Source organism: Vombatus ursinus, unplaced genomic scaffold (genome assembly GCF_900497805.2).
Source record: "Vombatus ursinus unplaced genomic scaffold, bare-nosed wombat genome assembly UNPS02014158.1, whole genome shotgun sequence".
Lineage (NCBI taxonomy): Eukaryota > Metazoa > Chordata > Mammalia > Diprotodontia > Vombatidae > Vombatus > Vombatus ursinus.
Window position 1 is genome coordinate 699,899 of NW_020953936.1, and position 23,662 is coordinate 723,560.

The following is a 23,662-nucleotide window of genomic DNA, read 5'->3' on the forward strand; positions in this document are numbered from 1 at the left end:
GAGAGAGATGTAACAGTGTGGAGAGAGAAAAGCAGGCAGCCTAGTTTAGCTACAACACAAAGCATGTGAAGGAGAGCACTCCCTCTGTATAATCCCTCTCCTCCTTCAGGATGCTGCTCAAGCACCGTCTTTTATTTGAAACCTTTTCTGATTCCCTCAATTGCTAGTGCCCTCCCTCTCAAACTATCTGACATTTAATTTATATTTATTTTATACTGCATATGTATCTATGTGTATGTACATACATATACACATACTACATATAGATACACACATGTGCATGCAATCATACAATATGTATGTGTATCCTTGTTGTCTCCCCTATTAGAAATTAAGCTCCTTGAAAGTAGGTATTGTTTCATTCATTGTTTTTGGATCCCCAGTGCACAGCATTTGGCCCATAGTAGGAATTTAATTAATGTTTAAAATAAGCCTGAAAAGGTAGACTGCAGCCAGATTGAGAAAAGTTTCAAAAGTCTGAGAAATTTGTATTGTATCCTAGAGGTAAGAATAACTCAATAAATTCTTGAGCAGGGTAGTAATGTGATGAGACCTGTTTAAGAATACCACCTTGGCAGCTGTGTGCAGAATGCATGGGCAAGAGGAGAAATGGTAAGCAGGGCTCCCAATAAGAAGGTTACTATAGTAGTCCAAGAAAAGATAAAAGTGGCCTGAATTAGGGTGGTGATTGTGTGGTGAGGTGGAATGGAGTGAAGGAGTGAGGCAGAGTGAAGAATCAAGGATGACACAGAGGTTGAAAACCTGGGTGCCTGGAAGGAGACTGATGGCCTCAAAAGAAATAGGAAACTAAGAAAAAGGGATGAGTTTAGAGAGAAAAAATTCTGTTTTGGATGTGTTAAGTTTAAGATGCCTAAGGGAAGGAAGCCAGATGAAGTATCTAATGGGTAGTTGATAATCATATCTGTGACTCGTCTGCATAGAGTTAATAGTTGAACCCATGGGGAGCTGATAAGATCACCAGGGAAGTATAAAGGGAAAAGAGAAGACAAAGCTCTGAACTACACCCACACATAAAGATTAGAGAAAGGATGCTGATCCTTTCTCCTTTTTCGGTTGTTGCTGTTTTATGTGGCACATCTATTGTTGTTTTGAGGTGGTACAGGGAGTTGGATTTAATCATGATCATTCATTCTATCATCTTACTGAAAGGACTGACTAAACCATTTGGCTCAGGGAAGGAATTTTGTATATAAAACAAGTTACTATATAGAGTGAGATACAGAGATATATCATATTATTCATTTTATATATGTAGTGTTACTGAGACTTTGGCTAATATCTCTTGAACTGGGAACAGAAGATACTAAATGTGTTAAGCATCCAATCATTTTATTATGAAATTCAGATATGCCATTGAGACTGATAATTGTGGGTAATCTCTTTTACCCCTGGGAAATGAAGGACTATAATTCAAACACACTTTTGCAGTTTAATTTCATTCAACTCTGTTGTTATAATTTGGCAGTAAAAATTATAATAAACTGAAATCTCAATTTAAAAAATAACAACAAACACACAAACATGAAAATAACTTATGAATTTACTAATAGCCAAATACTAATCAGAGACTTTAGAAAATCCTTTACTTCACTATGGTATGGATATACTCTAAAATGGAGAAATAATTGACCAACATTTTAAATTACTTCTGTATATACATAGCATTAGACAGTATAACACTGTAAAAAGTAGTTAGTTTCATGGGAATTATGTTCCTGGGAGGCCAAAATTCAGACTATAAAAAGCTTAAAATGGTCTTCATGCAGACCTGAAATGATAATAGGTAAAGCAGAGCTGAGGAGTAGAGTGGGGTGGTGGATGGTAGGAGAGGAGATAAGAGAACTAGGCTACATTCCTGAAGAGAATGAGAAGTAATGTTGGGTACTTAATGCTGAGATAACATCAGTGGTAGCGAAAATAGGTCCCTAGATTCAACTAGCATCTAAAACTTGATTTTGCAATATTATGATAAAAGTTTAATTATACTACACTAATGAGATCACTATGAAATGCTACCGGAAAGGGCAAAGTTATTGAGGCTAGAGATAGGAGAAGGCGAGAAAGAGTGTACCCATATCTCAATCTAATTTACGTATAAACACCTGTATAAAACTGATTTTGTAAAAAAGTTAAAGTAGAGATGATTACCTGTTTCTCTTCCAATCTGTCGTGTTCCTAGATTGATTACAGGAGTACCAAATGCTCCCACTTCTCGTACCCCACAACTGCTATTGCCAATCATACATCCAGCATGAGCTACAAGTTGTATGAATTGGTCAAATGGTACATGTTTAACTGCTCGGAAATTGGGATGATGCTCAACACCCTTCTTCCTCATCACTCGAACCATCTCTTTGCTTCCTATGAAAAATAAAGTTTCTATTAAAAACTAAACATTCACTCACGAGCTATTTTTATTTACAAATGTTTTTCACTCAATCCAATCTCATCATGTGAAAGCTACATTTCTGTAAATAATAAGTTGAGTTATTGATCCTTTCAAGAAAATCAATGCCTTAAAAATAATTTTTGGCCAAATAACTAATCTTGATCATATAAGAATGATGAAAGGAACCTGGGTTTTTCAAACAGAAAACAACACAGTCAATACTCTTTTCTAATAACACCTTATAAGTCCATAGAGTAACTAAAAATTAATAATGAAAAAGCATGTATTTAATAGCTTCTGGTCCATAAGTTGAGGGTTCATTCTCTGAGATAATTCTTGAACTCCATGGAAAAAGACCTTCTCTATCATGTACCGCTATGTTTAAAGATTCCACTCAAGAAAGTTAATGCCTTTAGGTCTTTGGCACAGTACTGTATCACAGAATTTCAGAGCTAAAAATAACAGCAGAAATCGCCTTGGTTCAACACCCTCATTTTTACAAATGAACTGATGACTACAATGTAAGTGTCATAATATTTCATTCTTTCCACTACTCATCACTCTGTCCTTATTTTGAGTAGTATTAATGCATTTATAAGAAAATTATGTCATTTTAAAAGTGATTTAAATTTTTTTTGTACTAAACATATTACTAATGTACAATGTACTAAACATTGATTTAGGTACCTCCCAGTGACAAAATACTCAACGCAGCTTGGCAACGTTCTGCAATTCATAGTATTAGAGAGTTGCCCGGCACACTAAGAAGTTAAATGACTTGTCTAGGGTCACAAAGCCAAAAAATGTCAATGATTGGACTCAAACCCAGATCTTCCTGACTCCAAGTCCAGCTGTTTATTTATTATGCCTCACTAAATTCAGTCTTGGGGGTCATCATTTTTCCAATGGAAATATCTCCAATTCAGTATATCAGTTTAAAATATCAATGAACAAAACATCATTTAATAGTCAATGTAATAGTATGCTTATCTCTGTAAGCAATATACAATTGTATCTTTAAAAGTGTACATAAATAACAAAAAGAAATATAGTTAAAGTACTTTTTAAAATGTAAGTAATCTGCATTCTCATCTCACACCTAAATCCAATGTGAGGAGGGGGTCTCCAATTTTGTTTTTTTTTTTTAACATCAATCTACTTTTAATTTCATTTTAATAATAAAAAAAATCAAGGGGGAAGGAAGGAGTGTTTATTTCATTGATACTGTGATACCATAACCTGCCATGTTTCCCAGAGTCTATGAGACCTGAGGGCAACATCACACTACTCAACTAAACTCAAGAGTAACTTAGAGGTGTAGCTGTGTTGCAAAACTCAAATGAGATCAAGCATGTAAAACACTCTGCAAACCTTAAAGGTTAAACGAGTGCCAGTTATTACTATTATTATTATTGGCTTATAGTCCCCAGGCCTCTAGCTTGGTGATGACTTCATCCCCTGAGCATTCTACTGCACTCTTGCTGAGCTCAGGCAGTGTTTACAGAGCAATACCGGAGCACGCTGGTAAATGTTTAACAGCAGGTTCCCTGGGGGGAAATATATATTTTTATGCACACATACTTAGGTTCACATTAAAAGTTTAATAATAACTCTTGTAAGTTATTTAGAGCTGGCTCCAGCACAACCCTGGGTTTAGCTAACATCAGCCTATAAGAGAATAATCAGATAAATGCCAAACCAGCTAGGATTTATGCTTTTTCCAAGAAAACGAGAGTAAAACCTTCTTTGGTTTTATTGATAAATTAAACAATTGCCAATTGCTGTGTTTCTTGCATTTTTTCCCTTACTACTTGGCAGAAGATTTTAGTATAATATGGTTTCTGGTAATAGGCAAAATAGGAATCAAAAGGTAAGGTTTCTTAGTGTTCTCTTTCCTCTTGAACTTACTTTAGTCACAAAGTCCTAAAAATACCACATACCTGGGGATGTAATATACAATCCCTATTCTCAATAATTTCAAATAATAAGAGATTATATGAGGAATAAAATATGTAGAATAAGCAAAAAGACAGAATTTAGTTACAATATTGCATTTAGAAATTTAATTACCTGCATCAATATTTGGAAATAGAATTAGCGTCCTTTTGTTAAACGAGATAAGTGCATCCAATGTTAATTCAAACATTTTTATAGAATGTTTAATATCAGTAGTCACAGGATGCTGCAGTGCTACTATGTAATCTTTTGGTTTTACATCATCACCTGCATAGAGAGAATCAAATCACATTATTTTATTAGTTGAAAGGTTAGATTAAAAAAAGTTTCTAAAGCAAAAATCAAAATATTTATTCCTTAAAAGCCTTGACTGAAAATTATTTTCACTTTGATACTTCACAAGCTCCAATAAGATATTTAAATTAGGGGGCAGCTAGGTGGCGCAGTGGATAGAGCACCGGCCCTGGATTCAGGAGAATGTGAGTTCAAATTCAGCTTCAGGCACATAACACTTACTAGCTGTGTGACCCTGGGCAAGTCACTTAACCCCACTACCTAATCAAAAAAAAAAAAAAGATATTTAAATTAGAAAAATAAAAATTAAATTGGAAATAACTGATAAAAATCCAAGCACACCAAACCTGGAAATCAAATAGCTTAACAGTTTAAAAAAATTCTTTGTACTAGAGTCACACGATATAGGTTTAAAAAAGATGTGTTGTATGTTTATTACAATTTCAAACACTACAAAAGTCCTAGGGGATTACAATGGGGAAAAATTTTCATTTCTTATTATACCTGAGTACAGTTGACATCCTCAATAAACATTAAAATTATGATAATACAGTATCATTAGGAAAGTTGGGAAAGCAATCATTAAAAATGTCAAGCAAATCTTTAATATACTGGAATTTCATCATAAGACAACTGATAGTCATATAAAATTCAAAGTATGATGGGGCTTTTTTGGATCCTACTCAAGGAAATTTATTGTTTGAAATGCCAGAAATATCTTATTATTCTCTCTTTTTGTTTTCCTTCTAACAAATTCTCCAATATTATGCCCCAAGGACAATAAGGCTTTAGAGTTATTTCTTAAAATATCTGCATTATAGAAACCCACTTGAAATAACATGGGATAGTTATAGCATAATTTTGTATTATATTGGCAAACACTGAAAATTAATTATAATGTTATAGAATAAAATCTTATTGAATAAACCAGTAATTCATTGCAAATATTGTCAAATTCCAAAGGACAATTAGAAGTAGTTATCTTCATTAAATAATGAGACTTGAGCTCATTGTGGGTAGTGATTATTTTATTTCTTTGTTCTGGTATCCCTAGTGTTTGGTTTATAGGAAGTGCTTAATAAATACTTTGTGATTAAGAGTAACCAACATTACATATATTACATTTGGCTGAAGATCATACACTGACTTTAAAGTGGTACTCTATTAATTTCTAAAGGGGGAAAGACAGGACAAAATATAAGAATATATTACATAAAGGATTAAAAGACACCAAATAAATTTGATATCAGGAACTAAGTGAAAAGTAAGAAAGACAAAGGTCCAAAGCAATCTTTGGTTGAGATTAAGAGTAATCAATTTAATGTAGATGAAATAGAAACAATCTACTTGGAATCATTAAAGATAGGATGAAACTATTTAAATGAGTAAATGAAAAACAATGTTGAAAAAGATAAAGAAGTATCTTAATTATAGTGAAAACGGAATCATAATATGTCTGCTACAATCTGATGAACAAGAATGATCAAAATGGAATATGAAAAATAGAAAAAAAAACATTCTGAGAATCTGAAATTTGTGATTATATCTCTAGCACTATGCAGAAATAGAAAACTGCCTGGAGCTATACTTATCTACTCCTGGGGTTAGTTATCTTATAAAATAGAAAGGCTCAGTTCCTTCAGATGTTATTGTGGTATGAATGGAAATATCTTTTTTCTTTAACATAATCCTTTCTTTGATTCCACAATTAACTGTCAGAAGATCATTGGGTGAGTGTGGACTCACCCAATGATCTTCTGACAGTTAATTTCACTTCTTGATTAGATTTACCTATCAGGAAGGGGATGTGCTGAACAGATAACCATTGCTGATTATCTTCCCTAGATATATTGCAATAAGTTAGTAAATTAGCATTCTGTTTTGTAAGTTATGAAATGGAGTTTATAATTTAACTGCATAATAAAAACCAAACTGGGTTTATTTCAAAGTTTTCCAAAATCTGAAAGTAACTTAAATTATATTCCCCACATCAAGTTACTTTTCAAAGTAAAAAATAAATATCTAAAAAACTTAGGAAATCATGGCAAGGACTATGAGATGAATGTTTTTTGTGAGTTAAATTAAAGTTAGGGCCCTTGATAATTTGGTCAATTGTGTTACCACATAAGGCTTGTACCAGAACCAAGAAACCAACCCCAAAGCAAAAAACTTACCTCTGTGTCTTTCACAGATACTGGCATGGTTCAGCCACTAAAGAGATTCATACATACCCAACAATTTCTAGTAAAACAAAAACAATCATTATATTGATATTTCATATAATACATACCTAACCACATACGAATAATACTCATGTAGTCTTTATTTTTGGCTGAAAGGAGTTTATCATATGAGGGGCAGCCTGCCAAAAGGATGCGATCATGGTCCTCACACATCGATATCAGATGTTGTTCTGCATTTCTGGTGCAGCACACATGATAATGAGCCAATTTGGTTATAGCATGTCTAATAGAGTCATCTATGGTCCCACTTACTTCTCCACCTTCAATATGAAGAATACGAATATTCATCAAGGCAGCAGACGTAGCCACAGCCAGTGCATCAAATCTATCACCATGAACGATCATTATGTCAGGTTTCAGACGATTAAGAACATCCGGAAGCTTTACTAATGCAAGACCTACTGACTCCACCATGGCGGCCTCATCTTCACCCCTAACGATGGTGTGTAGTCTTGTATTAATGTCAAAATCATCTTGTTCAATCATACGATATGTGTTTCTAGGTAGGAAAGAAAGATTCCATTAGAACATTTATTTGAATTAAAGCAATAAATATATGAGAAAAGCAATATAGTGACAATCTCAGAGTGGGATAAACACTTATTAAGAAAGCACAATCTTCGAAAATCTAGATTTGAACCAGGGAATCAAGAAACAGGATTCCTAAGTCCTACTTGTCTGTAAAAGCAAACTTCTAGCTGACAGAGCTAACATTACTCTCAATGCAAAATAGAAATATTTCATTTGGAAAGGATACCATTGTAATGAAAATTCTGATTTTAAGAAAAGAAAGTGACAATGTAGCTCAGGATTTCAATTCAGTCCCATTCAATTCTGTCAGTAGAAGAAATGCTGTCAGTTTTCTATTTAATAACCATACCAATTTAATAATTTTTTCAATCCATCATTATTGAGGCAGGTGGCTAAAAAAAATGCTTAGATTACTCTCTCTGGATGTCTCTTTTCTACCAAATGTCCTCCCTATGCTATCTCAAAGGTAGGTAGTAATCTGCTCAGTTTTCCTTCTCTTACTGTCATTCACTATGACCTTCATGCTACCTCATTTCAAAGTTGATTTTTCTCCCTGGGCAAACGGAACTTATTTCACATGAAAAAAATTTAACCACTCTCAAATTTCTTCTCAGTTCCTGAAGTATTTTCTTATGTTAAAATGTCGATGCTGTGCTTTTCGTTAAAATAATTTAAAACAAAATAAATTCTTTGAAACAGAATTATTGCTATAATCCACATCTTGCTTTTTAACAATGATAGAAATTTAGATTGTCTTTGAAAACTAAGTAACACTAGTTTAATCCACTAGAGAGCATTAAATGACACATCAGTGTTATTCAAAGACCATTTAATTTCAAGTACATTTATCAAAGGACAACTGTACATTTCTATCTTTTCAAAGATTTTTCCTAAACTTCTTTCTCCTTTTGTATTTTTTCAAATTTAGGTCAAAACATGAACCACATCTAATTAATAATGAATTGATCTAATTAATAAATATTAATAACATTACATTTTGCTTTATCTAATATATGAATTGGATTGAAAAACTTGTCATATATTTGTATTCATTATACAATATCAAGTTAATATTATCCCCTGTATTCAAAATAATTCTCACAATACAGTTATCATAAAGGCATTAGTATTATTAATAAGTGTAATGGTTTTAAAATGTTACTTAACCTCCCAGGTTTTAATTTCCTCATCTGTAAAATGAGAAGCTTAGATTAGATGACCTCAGAAGTCCCTTTCACATAGCATTAACATTGCACACTGTACTCAAAGCTGAATAATACTTAATTTTCACAATCCAATTATCATAAGAGAATGTGTCATTAATAAGTATAACACAATTTTAAGATCTAATTTAAAATGCACTTCCCTCTAACTACAAAAAAATAACATAAGGTATAATTTCTACCTTACCCATAGTCATCTATTAGGTGAGATCCAAGTACTACCACATCAAGCTCAAAGAATTGAGGCTCTGCCTTAATGCCAAACATGATAGGGGCAAGTTTTGAGTAATCAGCTCGGTTGCAGGTGGCAACACAAACTCGGAGCTTTCTATTGTTCCCATTCTTCTCCATGATTTTTTTTCTTTTTGAGAGATTCGCAAAATAGAGTTCCTAAATTTGCAGAAAATAAATGTTAGTATTATCTTTCATATATACCAATTTGTTCAATATTTCAACAGAAATATGCTTATCATAAACTTTACAAACCTGACAAAACTTAAATACTGCCTAGAATAATTACTGCCTTGTGGTTTCACAAGCTACCTTTTTAGATTACACAGACAAATTATGAATGTGTTAGCATAATTCACTATTCAAAAAAGAATTATGTCTAAATTGTACTTCAGGGAATAGAGACAAATTTAAATATTTAGGGCTAGATTTTTAAAAAAAGGTTTTTAATATGCCAAAGAATTGTGTAATGGAACCCACAATGCGGGGAGTAGAGACTATACATAAAGGGATAGAATGTATAGGTACTTCACTTAGCATCAACCAGATCTACCTGTTCATCCATCTGTTCATCCATCCAAAAAAGAATAATGAAAGGCAACATTTACACAGCACTTTAAAGTTTGCAGAAAATTTTATACACATTATCTCATTTGATTCTCACAATAACCCTGTGAATCAGATATTTAAGTATAATCATATTGCTAAAGTTCCTCCAATAGACAGTTCAAAGTAACTTCTTCCCACATTTCAAAAGTCTTTTACCCTGGAATTAATTCCTAACCTCATAAATATATATAACCACAATACAGTAAGATTAAACACAACTGGCTAAGTGTTCTCTTACATATGTGCACTCATTTGTGCATGTAAGTACACATACAGTCTCCTAAAGCTCCTTCCCTGCATGTAGTTATGCATCTATTAATATTTAGTCTGAAAAGAAGACTCAACAATGTTCCTCAGTAATCTTTTACACTAGTCAACAGTCTTCACTACATGAAATTCCCTCTCTATATGGGGATCCACCTTTTGGCAAGCAATTTGGTAGGCAGTGCATGATAAACTTGGAATTCTAGGACCTTTGTTCAAATCCCATTTCTACAATTAACTATGAAGCTTTGGGCAGGCAAACTAATATCTCTGGGGATCATTTTTCTCAACTGTATAATGAAGGGCTGCACTAGATGACCTCTAAGATATATTAAAACTCTAGATCTATGTTTTTATGATTTCCATTTTACAGATGAGGAAAATAAGGCTAAGAGATATCAAGTGACTTGCCTATGGTCACTCAGCTAGTCACGGTTAGAGGTAGGTTTCAAAGCCAATCCTTTAAGGTCCATCATTCTGTCCACTCCACCATATTGCCTCTTATCACATGATCTTTCCCTTCATTTCTCTCCTCTTTTACTTTGCCTACTATTGCCCATTACTTTTCCTCAAAAGAAAAGTTGGATTATTTTATGATACCATTTATATCCTCCACTAAAGTCTTACTCTGATGTTTCACTAGGTGGCCTGGGAGTGATGTTAAGTTCTTAAAGACAATGTTAAGAAAGTACAAGCTCTGACAGGGCTGACCAAATTGCAATGGATCAGGCTACCAACTGTGTCTGTCATCCAAGCACCTATCTAGCTAAAGTCAGGAAGTCTTAATACTAAAAGGCTTGCTAATAATAAATTAATTTTTTATTACCACAACAACTTACAAAGACATAGTTACTAAAGCAAAGAAGAGTAATGGTCTATATTAGAAACTTGAAGCAAAGAAATTACAAATCTGTGATTTACAGGGTATTTTGAACTTTTTAAAGAAAATATTATATACAAATATAAATTCTACTTCTATTTCATTAGCTTTATATTTTTAAAGTATTCCAAGTATAAAACAGATGTGACCTGAATGTAAAAGGTCCCAATATTTTTTTAAAAAAACAACTGCTAGAAGAAAATAAGATCAAGTACTTTTTTTATGAATATTGGTAAAGGGAGAATTCTTAACCAAAAAGTGCACAGAGATAATAAAAGATAAAACAGATAATTCTAACTGTGTAAAATTTAAAAGCTTTTATTCAAATAAAATCAATGAAGACAGAAAAGAAAAAGTGTAGAATGGGAAAAATTATTTGCATTAAAATCAACAATAAAGTCTGATATCCAAAATATACAAGAGACTGACAAATACAGAGCACCAAGATCCACTCCTCCAATATGTTCCAAATCACTAAATAGTATGAGAAATTTAAATTAAAAGCAACTCTAAGATTTCACTTCAGGACATGCTAAGGGCCAAAGATGAAAAAAAAAAAAGATAGAAACACACAAACATATCATTAGTAGAATTGTAAATTAGTCCAATTATTCCAGTAAGCAATTTTTAATTATGATAAAAAAGTGACTAAAATGACCATGTCCTCTGATCCAGAAATCTCAGTACTAGTCATATACTCCAAGTACATTAAAAACTGAAAGAAATATATCACCTACAGTAGAATATTTCTAGCAGCACTTTGTTGGTAGCAAAAAACTAGAGACAAAGTAATTATCCACTGGGGAATAGCCAAACAGATTGTGGAGATGGATGTTAATAGTCTATAAATAAATATGAATATAAAGCATACAAAGAAAAAACCTGGATGATACAAAGTAAGCAAAACCAGGAAAACAATGTATACCACAACTACACAAACAACATAACCCCACAAAACTGAGTGCTGTATAATAACTGAGTCAGGCACTGAAGAAAAGATGAGGAAATGTCTGTTCCTCCTCTTTGCAGAGGTGGGCACTAGGGGCAGTCATTGTGTACACTGGAACAATGCCTATGTTGTCACTTGGTTCACGTGTTGGCTAGTTTTGCTGAAGCGGTTTTTCTCCCTTCTCTTTTTTATTCTTTGTTACAAGGGCTGACTCTCTGGGTAGGGGAAGGTTAGGGGATATATGTGGAAACAAAGCTTAGGTAAAAACAAAGATCTTAATACACTTTTTCTAAAAGATGGCAATAGTCCCTGTTGGAATGGCTATGGGAACAGAGGCACCCAGACACACTACTGGTAGGGCTGTGAGGTAGTCCAACTGTTTTCTAGATTTCAATGTGGAATTGTTTAAGAAAAGTGACTAAACTATCCATGAACTCTGACCCAGCAATACCATTTTAAGCATATACACCATGGAAGTCAAAGACTAAAAAAGAAGGTCGAGTGATGTACCAAAATAAATACAGCAGCATTCTTTGTATAGCAAGCACTACAAATAATGTAGGTGCCCATTGACTGGGGAACTGCTAGAAGAAAAAAAAAACCCAAAAACAAACACTGTGGTTTATGAACGTAAAGGAATATTACTAAGCAGTAAGAAAAGACATGATAAATTCAGAGGAACAGAGGAAGATCATATGACCTGATACACAGTGAAATAAAAGTAACAGAACAACATACATGATGACTGTAATGACGCAAATGAAGCGATCACTACAAGTGTTGGGGTTTAAGGAGTGTGTGAGTCATGGTGTCATCTCGAAAGAATTTGTTCAGGCTGTCTCCAAGTTGAACAAAGACACTTATTCAGAGTTAGACTGTTCTCCTTAGAAGAGGCAGGTGCAGCAGCAGCCACAGCCTACTGGGCAAAGCTAGACCTGACAGAGAGGCAAAGTGCCTTCTTAACAGGAAGATGAGAAAGTCCCTTGATCAGTTATCAGCTAAGTGCTAGAATGTGATTGGTTAGTTCAGGGCTTCTTATCTGGTCACAAGTTATTGTCAAAGGCATTGCTCAGGGGCTCTGGATACAAGTTTGTTGTCAAAGATACCAGTTGTTCAAGGGCATTCGTCATCAAAAGGAAGTTGAATTCTACTCAGATAATGGAAGAACCAATGAAGGTCCCAGAGAAGAAATAATGAAACTACAGAGCAAAAAGGCCGTATTTCTTTGCATTCCTCAGACTTAGTTATAGGAGCAACATCTACCACACACAAACTAAGCTAAAAGCTGGCCATAAGGAGCTCCTCCCTCTGGCTTGGCACTCACTTTGTGCACAAGCATGGCCACACAGAGACAAGGAAACTGTTTCCAAATGAATCAATGCTATACCCTGTTGAATATCCTTTCCGTGCTAACGTTAATAAACTTTTTGTTCACTGTTGGATGGCCTATAATTTTTTATTTCATTCTAATCCTGAATCACCAAACTGGCCTGAGTCAAGCCTAATTTACAACACTTGGCAATAGTTAGCATGAATGGATTGGAATGACCTAACTGAAGTGGGGAAAGGTGATATAGAAGAAGAGGAATCCAGGGTGATTACACATTCTGATAGGGAGCTTGAATCCTTAGGCCTCTGTAATTCTGGAGGTGGTACTTTTGGCTATGGCTACATGAGGTAAGATGTTCTCCATTGATCCAGAGAGATTAGAGAGTAAATTATTTGTAGGCATTCAGCAGCTCGAGACAGATGTATGTGTGCTCTGCATCTTTAAGAATAGTGCCATAGGGGGGCAGCTAGGTGGCGCAGTGGATAAAGCACTGGCCCTGAAGTCAGGAGGACCTGAGTTCAAATTAAGTCTCAGACCAAACCCTTGACACTTACTAGCTGTGTGACCTTGGACAAGTCACTTAAAAAAAGTGCCTTAAACTGCCTTAAAAAAAAAAAAAAAGAAAATAGTGCCATAGGGGCAGCTAAATGGCATGGTAGATAAAGCACTGGCCCTAGAGTCAGGAGGATCTGAGTTCAAATATGGCCTAAGACATTTACTACCTATATAACCCTGGGCAAGTCACTTAATCCCGATTACCTCCAAAAAAAATTTTGCCATAAAGATAGTTAATTCTACAAACTATTTTTTGTTGAACATATATAAATTTTGAATGGGGGTTATGTGTAATAGTGATTTCTAGGACCAAAAGTTTTGGTAGGCATGGACCCTCCCTAGAGATTGTAATTTAGGGATTAGCTAAGGATTTCGATGAATGAACTGCTTGGCACTTTTTATATGGCATTTGGGAGGCAATTGGGAACTGTGCCATGTGGATTTTGTTAGAAATGTGGTGCAAGACACAGTGTCCTTCCTAACCTTTGAAAGGACCGATCCTCCCCAGGAATCCAGAGATCTTTCTAGAACCAGGGATACGGACAAAAGGAGGAAAGACTGCTTCCACATTTGCTCCTTTGAACTGAAACTCTCTTTCTCACAGGGACTCCCAAGGGTAAATGAGGGCCTGGGCTGGGGTCCACTCTGCAGGAGTCCGTGGCAGAAATGCCCACTATTCACATCTGGCAGCTAGAGCAAATATACTAGTCAAAAGAGTCTTTACCACCTCTTTTGCATTGTGTTTTTTTCTCCTAAGAATAGATGAATAATTCTTCAGTGAATATTCTTAGCCTTCATGGCAGCTACGTAAGTTCAAGACATCAACAGGAATCTGTGAAGGTGGAATCTGTAGCAGGAGCTAGGAAGACTACTGATAAGATGAGGAGTCCAAGCCCTGGTCCGGCTGGCCAGAAACCCTTGTAGTTGCTTGAGCCATACTTGTGGCTGTTCCTTAGCTCATCAATGTAGTAGATCAGCCAGTGGTGGTGGAGTTACAGAACAGGGATGCGGCACTTGCCCAGGGAAACCCTGCCTTCTATTACTCTGGTCTCAGAACAGGAGGCGGGGAGCCACAGCAGGACAAAAGGGGAGTGCTCAGTATCTGCAGCTCTCACGGCCCCATCCAGCAGAGCAGCAACAGAGCAGCCACTGGTGTCGACATCAGCACCAGCAGGCCCATCTTATCCCTTTGCTTATTGTAATCTGGAACTGATAAGGCCCCTGGGAATTCCTATCAGGAACGCCTCAAGGACTTTGAGCACCAAGGGTAGAAATGTGTGGAGGTGTTTTGCTTTCCAATGACAGGGATAATAGGAAACAGTTCACCCATTCAATGTGGAATGAGACAGTGCCTCAGCAGAGGCCTCTAAAGAAGAAAATATTTGTTATCCCCCTTCCTATCCCTCGTGCTCCTAGCTGATGGGCCAGGGAACATTAAGCACTGTGTAAGCAGCAATGTGGAGGGACCTTATCAGTTCCTGATTATAGTAAATTAAGGGCTACACTGGGCCTGCCTGTTCTGCTATCCATTGGGACCCAATGTTGCCTACTTTGCTGCCTACTCTGCTGGTGCCCAGGAAACTGCTCGCTGCCACTCGGTCAAACCTCTGATATAAAACTTCCTGTTCACCTAAATGTAAAAACCAGCCCATGACGAATCAGGAGCTCTTCCCTCTGGTTTGTCACATGCTTCTGACAATTGAACCAGCATGGCTAACACAGAAGGGGGTAAGCTGTATCCAAATGAATCACTGCTACATTTTTGCCGAATATTTTTTTTCTATGTTGCGATTAAGTAAATTTCCTTTTTTGACTGTTTGATAGCTTAAATTTAAGCAACCAGAGTAACTCAAATCAGGTCTGGCCTATGACATTTGCCAACCGTAATCACATTATGGCATTATATTACTGTACCTAAATTTACTTTAAAATTCCCCTATTGTTCGTCATTAAGCTGCTTTCAATTTTTACAACTACAAATAATGTTTCTATGAACATCTTTGATGAATTAATTGGTTTTAAATAAAATTTTCTGGATATAGTTCTAGCAAAGGAATCAATGGGCCAAAGGGTCCTTATCTGCAATGTTCAGTACATACTTCCACATTGCGCTAAAAAAAATTATACAGATTTGCATTTCTCTCACCAATGAACAAGGTGTACCTGATTCTCTGTAGCAGCTTGTACCTGATTCTTTGAAACCCTGCCAGCACTCAGTTTCCTTGCTTTTAATTATCTTGGGGAATTTGATAGCAGTACTTCAAAGCTGTTTCTCAATGATTAAGTCAAGTATTTTTTCAAACAATTATTAACACTGTGTTTCTTCTATTGAAAATTGTTTATATCCTTTCTGTTATATACATACACATATATATATATATTAAAATGTATGTATTTCAGGTTTTTTAATCTGTCATATTTGACATATTTTACCAATCTACTTATCAATTTCACGCTTTGCTATATTCCTTTGGGACTTCTCTACCATGCCCCAGGAAGTTTATCACTGGAATAATCTCATCACTGGAATAACTATAAGATTTCATCAGCTTTGGAATTCTACCTCATCACCACCTTCTGCCTCCCAGATTGGAGAGTGGGGCAGTGAACTCCAAACCATTTAAGAAGACAGCTCAGCTCAGAGATCTCGTTTCTCACCTGGCTGCACTCCTTTGGGACTTCTCTGACTGACTTTTCCACATGCCCACAAGTTGGATACCTTCTCTCCCCTTCTTCCCACACCCCCTGAAGCTGCTTTTCATGTTGTTTTCCCCATTAAATTGTAAACTTCTTGAGGGCAGGGCCTGTCTTTCTCTTTTACGATTTGTATCTTCAGTGCTTAGCATAGTGCCCAGCACATAACAGACTCTTAATAAATGTTAATTTACTATTATTGACTATGATATTTTTAAAATTATATTGTTTTTGTTGTACAGAAATTTATCTTAACGTGAGCACATCTAGCTAATTATTCCCTTCTATTTATTAAATACAAAAAGATTACTTCCCTTACACAAGTGAAATAAGTGCATCATGTTTTTTTCCCATCTTTTTGCTAGTTTAAAAAAAAATTGTCTCTCATTCAGCTGGAATTCACTGGGGCATAAATATGGTAGAATATGTGAGTCTAAATCCATTCCCTGCTGAACTGCTAACCAACTTTCCCAGTTATATTTACATTTACAGTTACAATGGCTTCTTTTTCCAATGAGTTTATCAAACACTAATCTCTTGTATATATTTAATTGAATGTCTTGTGTATTCCACAAGTCCATATGTCTGGGTTTTGTTTTTGTTTTTTTGTTTCTGGAGGGTTTTGTTTTTGGCCCAGTAACATATAGTCTTGATGATAATTGCTTTGTTACGTATTCTAATGTAAATGTTTGCATCACAGTATACAAACATATATTTTACTATGGAAACCTCTATCATGAAGAACTAGAAATAAAATCAAGTAAACTTGTCTCTCCTTTTGGAACAAATATGAACTTCTTTGGAACTTAAAGTCTTAGAGAATTGTGTCGGGGTGCTGAGAGGTTATATGTCTTGCTCATAGTCTCCTCTCTGCTTGCTCATGAATTATATGTTCTTTTTGAGATAACAGTAATTCAAGAATGGATTAAGGTGACACGTATGACTGTTGGTCTCCATCTCTGTTATAATAGGAACCAAAAAATGGACATTAATTTCAAAGGGTGGGATTTCAATTAGATGACAAAAGAAACAGTAAATTCATTCATTCACCTATCCTTTCAACAAAATTTGCCAAGCATTGTGTTAGCCTCTGGTCCCTTCCCCCATGGAGCCTATAGTTAGTAAGAGACAGAAGATAAGCATACAATTAACTATAACACAATATTTGTGGAATGTAAAAATACAGGAGTGACACAAAGTCCTACAGGCATTCAGATAATGGAAAAATCAACTTTAATATGTCATTACCAACAATACTAGAATATTATACGATGATTGTAAAATTCTGCCAATGTAAGCTTGAGCACTGAGGGAGGTTGGGAAATGTTCTTCCTTGTGTATATTTATCTTAGAGATAATATTCTAGAGAAAGTACAGTGTCTCTGAAGAGAGAAAGATACACTGGGTAAAGAATTATATTTTTAACCTTAAGTCCCCTGGTTACTTGAACCACAGGATTAAGAAGTGTTATAAGGACTCTTAGAGATCTTCTAGCAGAATTCTTTCATTTTACAAATAAAGAAATTGAAACCCAAAGGAATAAAGTTTGGTTTTCTCACAGGTCACACAGGTGAAAACTGTTTACTACCAGCATCAAGAGTGGACACAGCAAGTCACTGACCCCATCTATTTATGCCAGTGACTAGAAGTACCCTCCCCCCCATCAACATATTAGTGACTAAAGATGCCACCAATTAACTCTAATCATACAACTCTACACCATTAACTCTACCAACAAAGCCAGTTCCATTACAAATGTGAACCAAATATATAACTCATTCAACAACCAAACTTTTTTTCTACCTACACACCAGGCAGCACCGTGAATAAAGTGCTGGACTTGGAGTTAAGAAGGCCTGCCTCCAACACTTCTAGCAGTGTGACCCTGAGCACGTCATGTGACAAATCTCAGCCTCAGTTTCCTCAGAAGTAAACTAAGGACAATAAAAGCACCTATCTCACAGGGTTGCTTTAAGGATCAAACGAGGTAAGATATCAAAGTGCTTTTGCAAACCTTAAAAGAGCTACATAATTGCTAGTTATTTATTATTATTACACACTTTCTCTTCCAGGGGATCACAAAACAGGGAGTGAAGGTATCCATTTGAAGGATTCACACTTCACTCAAAGTCTTTGATGGGGGAAAAAACACCACCCTGTCACTTTTCCATAAGCCCTAGATCAGGTCGGTATGAATCACCTCCCTAGGGTGTTAGCTAACCAGAGGCTAACCAGCTCCACAAAGTCCTTTCCAGCATCTTCATTATTTCCTTTACTACCTGGCACCTTTCCCCGGCAGGCAGGCCAGGAGGAAACACTACCTTTCGTTTGCAGCAGCTGCGTGGCCAGCGAACACTTGGGCCTCGACTGCATTTTCCCAGGTACTCCAGCCCCGAGATGGGCAGGTGCAGAGGCAGGGAACGGGGGCTGGCTGCGCGGCGGGCGGGCGGGCGAGCAGGAGACCATTAACTGCACCCCTTCCCTCCTGCCCGCTCCCCGGTCGGAAGGAGCCAAGGCCAGACCGCGCCGGCCCGGCGGAGGCAACGCCAGCACGGGGTCAAAGCGAGGGGATGCTGCTTCCCACTTAGTCCGCCCCGCCCGGGGGCTCTCACCTAAGCAGCCGTCCTGCTCTTCCTCTTGGCCCACGGCAGCTTCCCGGTTCGCTGGGCCCTGGGTGAGGCGCGGGTTAAACAGCTGGGCCCTGGCGCCCGAGACAAAGAAAGACAAGGCGACAGCGACTGGGGCGCAGAGGCGGCTCAGGCGGCCCCTCGCTCAGCCCTGACAGCTCCGGCAGCGGCTCCCGGCGCTACTAGAAAGGAGAGGAGAATCCCACGCAGGCGCTGACGTCAGGGTAGCGGGGCGAGGGAGGGCGGGAGGTGGAGGGCCACCTTGAGCACGGTGATTGGTGATCCCTCCCGTCGGGCACCGCCTTTTCCCGCCCCTTCCCAACGGTTCTTGGTGAAGCCTTTTGAGCTTTGTCTTCGTGTTTCTCAGTCAGTGGAGTGTTTCCAGTTTGGGGAGTCGGTCTGTTGCCCAAGCTCGCCCGCCTTTCCACTACAGTGTGGCCCAGGGCCAGGTTTAAGGAATGGAGATTATCCTCCACCAAGCCAGGCCTTCGTATTTCTATTGGGCTGGAACCAATGACCATATTTTACAATTTATATTACAACTTACACATGTTACAATTGCATTTGCAACTTCAAACAGTGCGACCCAGAGGTCCGTTCTTCCTACTAATCGGGATCTTGGAGGGGAGGAGCCAGAAATCTTTCCTTCCCCCCGCCCCTAGCCTCTACTGGGCTTTGAACCTGGTTCTGGGAACTCCTGCTGGGCTTAGCCCCCCGCCCCCCGCCCCTCCCCCCCCCCCCCCCGCCTCGCCCTCTTAGAGACTAGTGCCTCCCAGGTTGTTTCTGTCTGTCTGTGCCGTGTTCCTGCGACAAAAATTTACTTTGATACTTGGAAAAGGATGGTAAACTTCATTAAAAAAAAAGTTTTAGTAGTTACAGCAACGCAAAAGAGCTTTTAAGTAGAGGCTGCAATTAAATGTAATTAATGAGTTAATACAATGAAATTAATTGTAATTAAATTCTGACTATTCCAAGAATTTAAGAGTTCCTACTAAAAGGAAAACTTTCAAGATGATATAGTCACTTCATGTGCATAGTTAAGGCTTTTTTGTTTGTTTAAGTTTCTCTTGTAAACATGGAAATAAAATTTAATAAAATTATACCTTTATGGAAAAAACTTTATAAATGCACTAATGGGCATTTGTTAAGAGACAAAAAAAAAGAGAGCAAATTTATATGAAGTTTTGGAATGCTACAGCCCATAGAGATTATGAAATTTTGTGATAATCAAATCACACTCTATTTCCAATGTCTGATCCCTGCCAGGAACCCAAACTTGGTTCCTTTAAATCATTGGCAAGTTAGCCCAGGGTTGCCTAATCTTCCGGTCAGGTCAGATAAAAACAATCGAACTGGAGTCTACTTTGTGGTTCAGTATTTGTTGAGTATTAAGTACATCCACAATGTACTTAAATTTTAATCGAACATTAATTTGGCTTCTACTCCATGTCAATTCCACCTCTGAATAATAATGATAAATAGTAAATAGCATTTTAAAGCTTGCAGTGCCTTACATGATATCATAGCACATAATAGTATGTGACCCTGGATCTAACCTCTGGGTGCTCCTGGCAACTTTCTAAGCCTATAAATTACAGCTAATGATAATAGGCAGGATTTGAATTCAGGTCTTCTAATCTCAAGTTTGGCTCTGTATCCAATATTCCACTTAGCTACTTTAGTTGATAGAGAACTAGGCTCAGAACCAAGATGTCTGTTCACATCTTGCCTCTCACACATGTATCCTGTCTTTTGACCTCACTTAACATCTAAGTGCCTTGTGCAACTCTCTAGATTGTAAATTGAAGTGAGGGTACCAACCTTCCTCCTCCTCAGCGTCTGACTCTGAGATCCCTCCCTCTGGCTGGAGAGGGTGGAGGATGGATACCAGAGAGTTCCTCCAAGATTCTCCATTTAAGGAAGGGCCTCAGTGCACCTCCCCTACTTTTTCCCACTCCAGACCCCATTTCAGCTTCTTTTAATATAGTCTGGTTCTTTGGATTGTGAGCTCCTAGAGGGCAGGGACTGTCTTTTGTCTTTCCTTGTGTCCCCAGTGCTTAGCACAGGGCTTAATAAATGCTTTTGACTGACTGACTGAAGTGGCATTGGTAAAGGACTTTGAATCATCTAATAATTCTCTATACCAATGAAATCAAGTTTAGTCTCTTTCTCTATATGTATGCAAATGTTGTCTCCCCTAATAGAATGTAAACTCCTGCAGGGGTAGAGAATGTTAACTTTTTGTCTCTCTCCACAGATACAATGCTTGTGAGACAGTAGGAACTCATTAAGTGCTTGTTGAATTGATTTGCAGATAGAAAAATGAAAAAGTTATACATTCCCTCCCAACCCTCAATTGGGAAATGCAGCAAACATTTATTATGTGAGAAGCAGCTAGGTAACAAAATGGATAGAGCACCGACCCTGGAGTCAGGAGGACCTGAGTTCAGATCCAGCTTCAGACACTTACTAACTGTGTGACCCTGGGCAAGTCACTTAACCCCAATTGCCTCCAAAAAAAAAAAAAAAAGTATGTATTATGGGCTAGGTGCTGGGATACAAAAACAAAAAATGAAGTTGCCCTTGCTCTCAAGAAGTTTGAGCTCACAAAGCAGGCAAAGAACTGGAAGGAGGATTAGAGAATGATAGTAAAGGAGAGACCCAGATTGTGCTTGGAAAATCACTCTCTCTACATAATTCATATATAAAGAAGGAGATGACTTTTAAAAGATAATATTACTATAATGGCTAAAGTGTGGCACATGAATGCAATGTACTATAAGAAATGAGAAATTGAAAGAAATGAGGTGGTGCAGTAGATAGAGCTCCAGCCTTGGAGTCAGGAAGACCTGGATTCAAATCCGGCCTCAGACACTTGAAACTTACTAGCTGTGTGACCCTGGACAAGTCACTTAACTCTGCCTGCCTCACCAAATGAATAAATAAATAAATAAAAATAAAAGTATGATAAGACTCATATATACTGATACAGAGTGAAGTAAGCAAAACCAGGAATATACACAGTAACTTCAACAATGTAAATAGAAAGAACAAAAAACAAAACTAAGACTGTCAATTAGAATGACCAAGCTTGACCCCAGCGAGGAAATGAAAAAAAAAATACCTTCTTCACTTCCTTCTTTGCAGGTGTGGGAAATGATGGTTGTGGAATGTTGCATATATTATCAGACACAGCTGATGTATTGGCTGTTTTTGCTGACCTGCTATTTTTCTCTTTTTAATCTCTCTTACAAGGATGGCTTGCTAGGCAGAGTAGAAATGTAATTAGAAAACATAGCAATAAAAATAAGATATTAAAATTTGAACAAAATAATGCTATCTTTTCCACATTACTTGTGAAGTTTATCCTTTGATTAGATAGGTCTATGAGCCTGAGAAATAAATAAGGGATAGTTTCAGTTTTCAGTAATATCATCTAAAGACATAGAAACCAAGTTGTGCACATGGCAATGGACCATTAACATTTATGCCTATAATTGCAACAATTCAGCATGTATTTCATGTTCTTTAGCAATAATACCCTAAAAATTAATGAAGACCCTTACAAGAATCCTACAAAGTAAGCAAGGATTGAAGCTCTTCCCCCCCCAAAAAAAAACCCAAATAAAGAAGAAAAAAGAAAAACAAATGAAACAAAATCTGCAACAACCAGAAGAGGAAAATGGAATCACCACTAGGTAATTCTTAGAATAAAAAAATATAACTAAAGACTTGGTTATCAGCCCATTTATCCTGGCACCCCCATTCTTTCCTGCAGCTGATGGCTGTGCCAGCCAATGACAGCCCTACATCCCTGTGGTAGCAATTTTTAAGCACTGATTTTTAGAGATGACTCCTTGGCAATGTCCAGGCTCCCCCCAAGGTGAAGGTCTGTAAATCAGAATAGCCATAAGGTTCAAGAAGCAGCAAAGGAAAACTGAGGAGGAATTTGGTGCCTCAAGGCAAAGATTAGGGATGTGAGAAGAGATGAGAAATGTAAAAAGAGCCAACTATTGAATATTGTATAGGAGAACTCAGGAGGCCAGTAGAAGGAAAAAGGGGAAAAAATAGAGAAAGATCCAAATGCAAAGACTCCTTGGAAATTCACCTCAGTAGTGTCCTGGGGCACCCTCCCCCCAACCCTTTCCTGACCAGCCCCCCAAGAAAATGGCACACAGAACTGGAGTAGGAAAGGTGGTAAGTTGGCCCAGCAATGGCAGTGTCTCAACATTTCAGTGCATCAGTGTCCCAACTAGTCACTATCACTTCTTAAGAGCATCAGAGCTCATGCAACCACAGTGGTCTGAGAGAAGGCAGCCGGGACTGGGGGAGAGATACAACAGTAACCAGTGTGAGAAAGGGAAAGACCCAGCATAAATTTAGAGCAAGGATACCATAGAAAAATCATGGAGTGATTATTAAAGACAGATAAGAAATGACTGAGGAGAAATGAACAAATCTTTGAAAAAAGAGCCATCTCAATGAACAAATTCTTATCAACATAGGAAATTAAATCAATGTCCCCTAATTATGAAGCCATTTAGATAAATTTGGAAAGATACACTGAAATAACAATGGAGTAACTCCAAGAACCTTCAGAAGAGTAAACAAAGAATTGATTGAAAATATAAAATAAATAAGGACAGGAATTATTAGAAATCAGCAAATCTAATGTTTAAAAAAAAGGAGGGAATCAAGAACAAAAGAAGTACAAAAAAAGGAATCAAGGAAAATAAATAAAACAATTTTTTTAAGGAGACTAAAAACATGTATGAGCTCTAAAAAATACTGAATTTGAAGATAGAATGCAAAGATCTAATCTAAAGACTTGTTTTTCCTGCAAAAAAAAAAATGAAAAAGAAAACA

General features: G+C 37.0%; 1 protein-coding gene across 1 annotated transcript in view; it reads right to left on the bottom strand.

Annotated features, from left to right (window-relative positions):
* GNE (glucosamine (UDP-N-acetyl)-2-epimerase/N-acetylmannosamine kinase) overlaps window positions 1–18,959 on the bottom strand; it is a 55,849-nt gene extending 36,890 nt beyond the window's left edge. Inside the window, exons 1-5 of the mRNA XM_027858994.1 lie at window positions 18,782–18,959; window positions 8,845–9,047; window positions 6,951–7,402; window positions 4,481–4,633; window positions 2,170–2,382 (exon numbers count right to left, since the gene is read on the bottom strand). Coding sequence (XP_027714795.1) covers window positions 2,170–2,382; window positions 4,481–4,633; window positions 6,951–7,402; window positions 8,845–9,008 — 982 coding nt within the window. The 5' untranslated portion in view covers window positions 9,009–9,047; window positions 18,782–18,959. The remainder of the gene's footprint in view (window positions 1–2,169; window positions 2,383–4,480; window positions 4,634–6,950; window positions 7,403–8,844; window positions 9,048–18,781) is intronic.
* Window positions 18,960–23,662: the final 4,703 nt, after the last annotated feature.